The sequence below is a fragment of the Trichechus manatus genome, unplaced genomic scaffold, assembly GCF_000243295.1.
Source record: "Trichechus manatus latirostris isolate Lorelei unplaced genomic scaffold, TriManLat1.0 scaffold00215, whole genome shotgun sequence".
Taxonomy (NCBI): domain Eukaryota; kingdom Metazoa; phylum Chordata; class Mammalia; order Sirenia; family Trichechidae; genus Trichechus; species Trichechus manatus.
This window is the reverse complement of record NW_004444151.1, coordinates 2,948,955-2,960,359: the sequence shown is the minus strand read 5'-3', so window position 1 is coordinate 2,960,359 and position 11,405 is coordinate 2,948,955. Positions and strand designations below refer to the sequence as shown.

Genomic DNA, 11,405 nt, shown 5'->3' with positions numbered 1-11,405 from the left:
TTAGCAATTTGTGGAAGAACATAAATGAGGATGATAGTTAAGAATACTCTGAGGGCAATGAGGGTAGAAGTGGGGTAGAGGAAAAGAAAAGTTTGGTCACTTTTCCTGTCATCCTTTTTTAGGGTTCTCCTTTGAATTCCCCTTCAGAAAGTAGAATAGGAAAAAAAAAAAAAAAAAGCTACATTCGTCAGTGATTTTGGGCCAACCACAACTTAAAGACAGTAAGCAGTTCCAGAGAAACAGGGGCAGTGATGGCTATAAAACCAACAGGTACTCTCAGTGACACAGCACTGACACAGAAGGAGCTTTCTGCACAAAGCAGGCAACCAGAGCAAAATGACAATGGCCATCCTGCGTGACACAGAGGTGGTGAGTATTAATTTCTGTTTAGGTGCAGTCTTCACTAGGATTTCAGAAAAGCAGATTTCTATAGAATTAGGCTTGATTAGGGTCTTTTTGGGTCTCTTTACTTTTTTTTGGTATTTCAATTTTATTTTTTTTTTTTATTGTACATTAGATGAAGGTATACAGAACAAACTAGCTTCTCATTAAACAATTAGTATACGTATTGTTTTGTGATGTTGGTTACCAACCCCATGACATGTCAACACTCTTCCCTTCTCGACCTTGGGTTCCCTATTAACCAGCTTTCCTGTCCCTTCCTGCCTTCTAGTCCTTGCCCCTGGGCTGGTGTGCCCCTTTAGCCTCGTTTTGTTTTATGGGTCTGTCTAATCGTTGGCTAAAGGGTGAACCTCAGGAGTGGCTTCCTTAGCTAAGAGGGTGTCCACAGGCCATACTTTAAGGATTTCTCCATTTTTTGAGTTTCTTTGAAAAACAGAACTGACTTCAATTTTCATTTCACTTTGGTGGAGAAAAAAAATAAGTTATAATGGGGTACAGAACATAGCTCCTCACTTAATGAATTTTGCACAGGTGGTGTTAACATGCACAGTTCTTGGCATCATAATTGGACATGGTCTGTCCTGTGACCACCTACAACACGATTAGCTTGGCCTAAAACTCTTATCTCATAGTGGGAGATAAGCCAGCATTTTAGGAGATACACACACACACACACACACACACACACACACACACGCGCACACACACACGTATATATATGGGCTCTGGTGGTGCGGTGGGTTAAGTGCTGGCTGCTAACCAAAAGATTGGTGATTCGAACCCACCCAGTGAGACCTCGGAAGAAAAGCCCTTGTGATTCGCTTCCATTAAGAGTACAGTCAAGGAAATCCTACTGAGCAGTTCTACTCTGTGACATAAGGGGTTTCCATGAGTCGGAATTTACTTGATGGCAACTAACAATAACAACATATCTTTTTTTAATGAAGAAAGCTGGGATCCAGAGAAGTTTAATGATTCCCCAGAGACTAGAGGTAGACAAGGAATGCCCTGAATGTTGGAAATGAAACCACTCAGTGCTGAACTTTGGACAGCTCTTACAGGAGAGAAATTTCCCATGCATCTGATAGCTAATTTTTGCGTTGCCTTATTCCTCTTGGAGGAGAGAGAGAGATGTTAGTGTGATGGAAATCTACTTTACCTAGGTCTGGAGTCCTGTCTGGTGTTGGTCAGGTAAGGCTTGGGAAGGATTTAATATAGAGGAATGTGAAAACAGGGCTTGGGAAATCACTCACCATATTACTGGTTTAGATAATTACTCTTTTGTTCTCTGTTTACAAGCTATGCAACTGAGAAGAGCTTGGATTTCATAAAAGGTTCAAGGCATATGATGATAACACTATTTTATAATTATATATTGTTTTAGAGATTATTAGAAATGCAGCAAAGTGCATAGGCCTTGGAGTCAAACAGATCTGGCTCCACCACTTACTGAATGTGGGATTTGGGATAAATTATTTAACCTCTTTGTGCTCAGTTTCCTCGTCTGTGTGGTGGGAATGATAATGACATCTCCCTTCTGGGGTTTTCATTTTTAAGTTTTTGTCTGGTTTTGATATAACTGAGAATGACTGAATCTATACTCTGAAATGGCAGATCTTTATATGCTTAATTTTTAGTTAACTTGGCCATTTTAATATACAACAACCAATAAGGATAGAGAAAGCATTCAATAAGAGTTAACTATTATTGGTTGTTTTAATGCATAACAACTGATAAGGATAGGGAAAGCATAATAGTAATATTATTTTTATTACCCCTGAGTGGCACAGTGGTTAAGAGCTATGGCTGCTAACCAAAAGGTCAGCAGTTCAAATTCACCAGCTGCTCCTTGGAAAACCTATGGGCAGTTCTACGCTGTCCTATAGGGTCGCTATGAGTCGGAATCGATTAGATGGCAATGGGTTTGGTTCTTTGGTTTTGAGACTCTCATCAACCCAGTGAAGTAGTTAAGGATTACTTTCTCTATTATCCAGATGACCAAAAGCTCAGTTAGGTTAAGTTATTTATTTAATATCACTGGATACTGTAAGCACAAGAATTGGGACTTGAATCCAGGTTTTCTTGCTCCATGTGCAATATGTTTCTCTTCGATTGGTTCAGGGGCAAGATTTCTGCATTTACAGTCATTGTGTCCAAACAAATCTGCTAGGTAATTTTCTGCTCCAAAGTAATTTATATTTCTTTTTTCTTTGAAGAAATCTATTGGGTGGTCAGGAAGAAACATGACTGGTACAAGCAGCATCAGAGCAGGATTAGAAGTTGGGAGGTGGAAGCAGATAGGCCATCGTCCATAAGTAGTTTAGGCAAATTCTCATGGATGCAGGAGCTGGCCAGGCTTTGGCGTTCATTCCTACATGGGGGAGAGCACAAATTGCAGATTTGCTCAGGAGGCAAATAGTGTCTCAGGTGGACTCACATTAGAGTGAGGAGGAAAGCTAGGCTGAGAAGGGTGGTGTCCTGTTACTGCTTACCTTCAGTAGGTTTCTTCTGTCTGTGTTTCCTGTTCTACAGACTGATAGCTATTTATCTACCTCATAGGTGGCATATAAGAATTCAAGTCTATAAAATGCTCTGAACCTCTCAGAGAAGATATACTATGTATGTCATTCTTAAGAACCAGTAGGAGACTTGTCAAAGTCACCACCTTGTTTTATATAACCACTAAAATCTACGGTTTCAGATCAAAAGCTTAGTAGAGCAAACTAGAGTGATTTTCACACATCATCAGATTTCCTGATAAAGGATCTACAGTACACATGCAATTCTAATGCAGTTGTGATATTGCTGAAATGCTTGCTCCTCTAATGAGACAAAGCAAAGATTAAACACTATGAGTGGCTATATATCGATAATAATAATGGGCTTCAATGGAAATAGCCCTGTCTACTGACATCCACATTCAAGTCCCCAGACTGGCACTAACAGACTGGTTAAGTCAATCAACTTATGGCCACAACTCTCTCACCTGTCTAATTGGGATAATTAATACTAGTTCTGCCTACCTCACAAGTTAGTTATGAGATGCCAGTATTCAAAGAGATGTGAAAGTGTTTTCTAAAATACTCTAAGAATATAAGCAATTAGAATAATGAATTGTTAGAAGCATGGTCATTATTGCCAAATTATATAACCCAAGGTACAGTTATTTTAAAACTCTGGTAACAAAATTAGAAGTGATTTAGTGAATATGATACCAAAGAGGAAAGAGAAAACACAAAGGAGGAATTTACTTAGGAAACCTAAGGAAGTGATTGGTAAGCTTAGCAGCTATCTCAGGACCCCCTTATAGCACTTTGTCAAGACAGAAGGTGCATGAGGGCAAATTCCGTGTTGAGCTTGTCCACTGTGCGTTACTAGTACAATGTTGATCATATACATACCCATTGCTGTTGAGTCGATTCCAACTCGTAGTGACCCTATAGGACAGACTACATGTGCCCCATAGCATTTGCAAGGCTGTAATCTTTACGGGAGCAGACTGCCACATCGTTCTCTCATGGAGTGGCTGGTGAGTTTTAACTGCCAACCTTTCGGTTAGCAGCTGAGTGCTTAACCAGTGTGCCACCAGGTCCCCTTCATATACATGTTGTTGTGTGCCGTTGAGTTGGTTCTGACTTAGAGCCACCATCTATGACAGAGTAGGCTGTTATCTTTTCCGGAGCAGATTGCCAGGTCTTTTCTCCCATGGAGCGGCTGGTGGGTTTGGACCATCTGCCTTTTGCTTAGCAGCCCATCGATTAACTGTTACGTCACCAGAGCTCCTTTGTAGAGAGTTACTTATGGGAACTGTCCATCCCCAGTAAGGGGAGGTGGTGACGGTGGGATGAGCACAGCATGGCCATGACAAAGGGAAGCTGGAGAGATTTTTTAGTTCTTTTAGTTAGGTCTTCACAGAGCACTTTCATTCTTCGTGCATTTCAGAAACACCAGATAAAGCGATATTTCAATGTAAGTATTAAAAAGATATGTTCCAGAGCTAAAGAGAAATAGTTTCCATATTCTCTGTGGTTGTGCGTTATTAGTGCCCTGTGTCTTTCAATTAGCATGGATAATTGGAACTTTGCGATAGTTGGTTTTGCATAATGTTTTCTTACCGCATTGAACTTAACTACATTGTTTAATTTAACTGTGTCATTTTGTTCGTTCATTTGCTCACCCATTCTTTCATTCATCCAGAAAGTATTTATGGAGCACCCATTCCATGAGATGTTCTTCTGCAGGAACTTACAACCTAATGGGTGCAGATCTAACATGATTATGAATACTACACTTTAAGACAAAAAAATGCTACTTGAGTGCTAGACTGTAAAAGCTTTAAGATTTTAGGATAATAAACATACTTTTGATAGAATTATTTTAGGGAGAGTTCCAGGGAACTGAGTAGGACCTTGACGGAAGGGTCGGATTTTGATAAACAGAGTTGGGGCAGGGTCTTCTAGGCGGAGGGAGGGCTGGGAGGAAGGATTTTGTGCAGGATTCACGGTCTATGAGGTTGGAAATAAAAATAAGAGCTATAATTTATCAAACATTTATTTTTTGTCATGCAGATTTACAGGTGTAAATGAATAATTTCTTTTATGAGGGTCAGTACAAAGCTGGTTCCTATGAGGCGGAGGTTAAAGTATCCCAAATGTCTAAGCTTTCCAAGCTGCTGTACCACTCCATCATCTCAAACATCAACTACTCCCTCTCCCTTCAGTACTCTCCTTTCTGTCTTTAGGTTCCTTAATTCACTGCACTATCTCACAGAACTCTCCAGCTATATAAAGGAAATGTTTCATGTGGTTGTGGAGGCTGCTAAGTCCCAAATTCATGGGTCAGGTGTAGACTTCTCCCTGGCCCTCAGTCTCTGCCAAAAGGTACTCAGCTTTCTCACTCCATGGGCTGGGAAGCCCACTGCGCCATCTCCTTTGGATCTCTGCTCCAGGTCTCTCCTTCTTTGGTGGTAGTGGGGTCTCTCTCCTCTCTGCTCTGGAACTGGCTCTCTTTTAAGGCAAAACTGACCAATCCCCTTGATGGGCCACGATTACCTTATCACACAGTCCTGCCCAATCACCTGAGTGGGAGTTACAAGACCATAGCTAGAAAGGCCACACACAAAAGTAATTGATTATACTGCAAGGTGCTTTACATAAAAAATTTCATTTAATATTGTTAATATTATCATAAGAGAAATATTATTATCTGGTTGGAAAGAAGAGAAGCTAAAGGCTCAGTGAGGAAGTCAGAGTAAGATTCAAACCCAGCCCCAGGCCCTGACACCTTCTGTCTCACTGTTGGGGAGCCCTGAGACTGCAGAGGGCTGCAATCACCAGGCTAGTGAATTTAGTTCTTAGTTCGATGCCCTGCTATTTTTAGGTATGAGTGTTCCCATTTTCAGGGGAAGACCTGGAGTTCAAAGAACCCTGATCTCATAAAAGGATCTAGTTTCCTAGAGCGGCTGTGACAAAACATCACAAAGTGGATGGCTTTAAACAACAGAAATTTAGTGTCTCAGTTCTGGAGGCAAGAGTCTGAATTCAGGGTGTTGGCAGGGCAGGGCTCTCTGCTCTAGGGGAAGATCCTTCCTTATCTCTTCCAACTTCTGATAGCCTCAGGCGTTTCTTGGTGTTCCTTGGCTTGTAGCTGCATCTTCACATGGCCAATTTCCCTCTGTGTGTCTCTCTGTGTCTCTTCTCCTTTATAAGGAGATCACTCCTATGGGATTAAGACCTACTCTACTCTGGCATGACCTCATGTTAACTGACAACATCTTCAAAGATCCTATTTCCAAACAAGGTCACCTTCACAGGTACCAATGATTAGGATTTCAGCATTAGTTTTTGGTGGACAGGATTCAATCCATAACAGACTAAGAATGCCGAGTTCTGCTGGAATGTGCAGTATCTCTTTCCAGTAAGCAATGCCAGAAGCCCTAACCAACTGTAACCTCCTCTCTTTTCCAGGTCAAGTCCCTGCTGTTGTTGATGTTGGGGCTCACCCTCCTGAAGACAGAGGCAGCTTTGAAAATCCCCAAAGCAGGGGTAATTGCCCTCCGAACACCTGAGAATTGCCCCTCTCTGGAGGACAGCACTGTAGCACTTGACATTCGCATCCTCAATAAAAACCAGGGCGGTCACACTTTACCAAACATCAACAACCGCTCCACCTCCCCCTGGGATTACAAGTAAGTATAAAGGAGACTGATCTTCACTTTCTTTTAAAAAATGTGTTAATTTGTTCTCATTATAAAGTAGAGCGTTTAGAAAATACAGACAAATAAAAATAAAAGAACTCACATTCACTCTTCTTTAAAAGCAGAAATCCTACTTTACCTGGGCCCTCACATTTTCCTTGCTGTTTTAGGCTATGTCCGCCCATGTGGTCAAAGGTCCTAATACTTTGCTTCCTGGTTCTCACTGACTCTCTGCCTTTGTCTGCTTCATGCAGTCCTAGTTTGGAATTAATAAACTTCCTGCGTTGGAAGAGAGGCCTTTTTAAAGCAGCCCTCATAATTATCTTTGCATGGGGAGAAGTGGGAACCAGATAAGTCAGCTAAGAGAGATGCATTCTGATTAGACATCAGTCTTCAAGGACTGGGGAGGAAGTAGGAGTGGAGGAAAAGGCCAGTTTGAAAAGAGGGTGTTGAGGATCTTCACAGTACAGCCTCATGATTTTGTCTTAAGGCATAGGTTCTCAGAACACCACCTACACTCTCCAAACGTAATTATGAAAAGAGAGTCCAGGAACAATGACAAGTGCTTCTGGGGTTGCCCAGGAACAATGACAAGTGCTTCTGGGGTTGCCTGCATTGCTTCCCCACATGAGTGGAGTGTGTATGATGGCTAATTGGCTGGACTGACTTTGCTGCCTTCATGCTTCCTGGTAGGGATCTTATTGAGGGAGAAGGTGAGAGAGGGCACTGGATTCATAGACCTCTGGGGCTTTGAGAACCCTCTGGCAACAAGTGTTGGCTTTTCTTGCCAAGCAGCAAGCCCTGTAGACTATATATTGGGAGACCTAATTGTGATGTTCAGGTCCCTGGGTGGTGCAAACGGTTTGCACTCAACTATGAACTTAAAGGTTGGCAGTTCAAACCCACCCTGTGGCACTGCAGAAGAAAGTCCTGGAGATCTGCTTCCATTCAGATTGTTGTCGATGTCGTTAAATGCCTGTCAAGTTGGTTCCGACTCATAGCGACCCTCTGCACAACAGAATGAAACACTGCCTGGTCCTATGCCATCCTCACAATCATTGTTGTGTTTGAGCCCATTGTTGCAGCCACTGTGTCAGTCCATCCCATTGAGGGTCTCCCTTTTTTTCTGCTGACCCTTTACTTTACCCAGCATGATGTCCGTCTCCAGAGACTGGTCCCACCTGATAACATGTCCAAAGTAAGCAAAACGAAGTCTTACTACTCTCGCTTCTAAGGAACATTCTGGCTGTACTTCTTCCAAGACAAATTTGTTCATTTTTCTGGCAGTCCATGGTATATTCAGTATTCTTCGCCAGCAGATTACATTCGCCATTAAGAGTACAGCCAAGAAAACCCCATGGATCAGTTCTACTCTGTAATACATGGGATTGCCATGAGTCGGAATCCACTCGATAGCAACAGTTTAATTTGATGTTCAACCTCTGTGTAAAAGGATAAATAATAATGATGATGATAATAATAACAACAGCAATATGGATTGAGGTAAAATAAAAACAGCTAACATTTATTGAATGCTAACATTTTATAGTGTGATGCTTAATGTACTTTTGTATCCCTGAATGCTCTCAACAATCCCATGAAAGAGATATAGGAGAACCGCCATTTTATAGTTGAGGAAACTGAGGCCTAGGGAGTTAAGCAACTGCCCGTGGGTGGTACCTGAACCCAGGCAGTCTGTATTACTATAGTACTCAGAACCGCCTTCCTGCCGGTGAGCACCCAGTGCTGTGGGCTCTCAACCTCTGTCCACCCCTGCCTCTCTTGCCTCATCATTCTGCTTTTGCCTGCTCCACTTGCAGCATCATGCGGGACATGAATCGCTTCCCCTCTTCCATCGCAGAGGCCCGGTGCAGGTCCTTCAGCTGCATCGATGCTGATGGGAAGCCAAACAACTTCATGAACTCGGTTCCCATCCACCAAGAGATCCTGGTCCTCCGGCGGGAGCCCCAGGGCTGCTTGCCCTTGAGGCTGGAGAAGATACGGGTGACTGTTGGCTGCACCTGTGTCACTCCCCTCGTCCACCACTCGGATTGAGAGCTGCACATCATCTCAGCTAAACAAGCTGTAGAAGTGCCACACCTTACCTAGCTCTCTGCAACAAGTCCTGCCTGGTCCCCACTGCTCTCCACTTCATAGGGCTTTTAATAAGACCTGTATGGAATTCTCAAAGCTCTGTATTTGATGTAGTAGTAACTTTCTGAAAGCTCTTTAGAATAATAACATCATCCTGAAATGTTCCAGTGTCCCACCACCCCCCTGAAAATGGATGGAGAGCATGAAGAAGCCCTTAGTCCACTCTGTTCATGCTCTGTTGTGACCACCTCCTAGCCATGCAGTCACCCTGATACAGTGCCACACAAAGCTGGGCGCTCTGTTGGTAAAATGGGGCCTCTGTTCCTTGTGGATCAAAACACAGAAAACACAATCAGAATGTAGGAGTGTGTGGGTAGTAAAGATGGGGACAAGGATCTAGTATGTATGTTTAGTATTTGCTATATATAGATGAGGTTGCCTGGAAGGACTACATATTTATATTTGTAAGGATAATGTCCATATATGTATGATCTGTTGATTATATAAAATTTTAGGGGAAAATTAATATATCAAGTGCTCATATAATAAAGTATTGTGGTTGAAAAAGACTTTGGGTGTTCATTTCCAGTCTCAGCTTGTACTCAGAGACCTTGTTGCCTCAAGATTTTGACATTTATTTACCTATCATTTGTTTTTCATATTTCCTTATCACAGCACCTGTGTTGGAGTTATTTTATTACTAATGGTACTTGGGGGATACATGAAGAGTTAAGGAAAATGGGGCAATAAGAACTCAGTTTCCCTGTTAATTATTTATGAAGTAAACATTTATTGCCACAGTGAATCCACCAGCCACTCCTTGGAAACCCTGTGGGGCAGTTCTACTCTGTCCTATAGGGTCGCTATGAGTTGGAATCAACACAACGGCAATGGTTTTCTTTTTTCTTTTTTTGTGCTAGCCACTGGGGAATACAAAGAACAGTAAGCAATGCATATGGAAGGGCCACAGGTGTTGGTAGTGGCCATCCACAGAGCCTCTGGTCAGTAGGGCCATGGTGGTCACTTTGTATTCCTTTGTTATGACTTCTGGGCCCTTGGAGCTTTCACCCATCTCTTATGCTTCTTGGGAACATAGGAGCTTCCAGATAGTTTCCAGGCCACTCTGGGAAACTCAGGGTCTCTCATCCATGTCTTGCACAGACACACTACACCACATTTTCTCCTTTCCCACGACCATGCCACTGACCCAGTGAGCATTAGCAGTGCTCTTGCCTTCCAGGTCCCAGAGAAGAAATGAGGCATACATTCTTGCTATTCAGATCCCCACCTCTCCAGCTCCCACCTGGGACTTGGCTTGAGAATGGGCAGGTAGCAGCAACCCTGAACCCAATTCTAACTCTCTAGTATGGGTGGGCAACTTCAATCCGGTCTGTTGATGAGGGTGGGGATGGAGTGGTTGGGTTCGTTGGCTCTTCATCTCTTTGATCCAGGATCTTTTGCTTATGGTATAAATATTGACTTTTGTACTTAAAAAGTTCAGGATTTTGAACTCTAAAAAGAAGTTTCTTCCATAGCTATCAGCCTCATAAGTGTGTCATGATCTCACAAGTTCTTTTTGATCTTCAAATCTGTGCAATGTCTTCTTTTCTCTGTTCATTTTTGCAGCAACAACCCCACTTTGAGAGTGGTACATATAATCAGCCCTCTGTACAGTTGAGTGGTGGGGGAAGTATAGAGGTGAAAGGAAATTGCAGGGGAAAAATTACACCTCTGAGCTTCTCAAGCTATTATCTCATTACACATGTACACAAGCAATTTCAAGGTAGGAAATGTTAGGAAAACACAGATGATGATAGTGCACCAGGAAATTTCAGAGGTGACTTTTGCACTGAGATGAATATGAGTTGATCTGGAGGAAAATGAGGGAAGGGCATGCCTAACAAAGGGAACTGCATAAGCAAAAGCATGGAAACAAAAAATCTGGTGTGCTAGAGGAATAGCAAGTAGTTCTATGTGCCTGGAATAGTGGGTACATGGGGACACAGTGGGACACATAATAAGTATTTCTTGAATTAATGAATTCATAAATTAATGTGGCAGTAGTCAAAGAAAAGTAGGCAAATGGCCCACTTGTGGAGGGTTTTGCATGCTCTGTTATAAGGAGTGATAAGAGCATAGTTAGCTGTATTGCCTAAGATAACTCTGGTGGTAGTGAACAAAAGGAATTGAAACCTACAGGACAGTTAGAAGATCAGAGAGAAAGCAATTTCTTTCCTTTGATAGACTCACATTGTTAGAGCACCTGTAGATCACCTGGTCAACCTTTCTCATTTGACAGATGAGGCCTGGAGAAATTAGGTGACTTGCTCGAGGTCACTTGAGTACTTACTGGCATAAACAGGTTTACTGAGTTTTCATGTTGGCTTTGTAGCACTCTATCGTGCTTCCAGTAAAGATCTATTTCAATTATTTCTCTATGTGGCCTAGGGCTGGCCCTGGGAGAGAGTACAGAAGTACCTCCACACCCAACAACTTTAAAATACATTGTACATGGTGCCCCCTGGCGTCTGGAGCACTGAGGTACAGCTTCCCTTCCCGATTTGCACTGGAAAGCAGGCATTCAGGAAATTGCATGTCCTCTCCTGCTCACAAGGTGGCACAATGCACACATACCCAGATTCCTTAGCATAGGTCGAAGGGAAATAAATGGCTGCCTTAAGGGGGGAGAATCTGTCTACTCTGGCTGTGTGAC

General features: G+C 42.6%; 1 protein-coding gene across 1 annotated transcript; it reads left to right on the top strand.

Annotated features, from left to right (window-relative positions):
* Nucleotides 1-342: 342 nt before the first annotated feature.
* Nucleotides 343-8,653, top strand: IL17F (interleukin 17F). Its single transcript, XM_004388731.1, has 3 exons — nucleotides 343-369; nucleotides 6,369-6,589; nucleotides 8,419-8,653. Exons 1-3 carry the CDS (start codon nucleotides 343-345, stop codon nucleotides 8,651-8,653), a joined length of 483 nt encoding a protein of 160 aa, XP_004388788.1.
* Nucleotides 8,654-11,405: the final 2,752 nt, after the last annotated feature.

Bases quoted from the DNA above. Each gene is read 5' to 3' on its own strand.
- IL17F (XM_004388731.1), top strand. From the start codon at position 343: ATGGCCATCCTGCGTGACACAGAGGTG. The intron at 370-6,368 runs GTGAGTATTAAT...TCTCTTTTCCAG, and splicing joins TCCTGCGTGACACAGAGGTG to GTCAAGTCCCTGCTGTTGTT. The intron at 6,590-8,418 runs GTAAGTATAAAG...CTCCACTTGCAG, and splicing joins ACCTCCCCCTGGGATTACAA to CATCATGCGGGACATGAATC.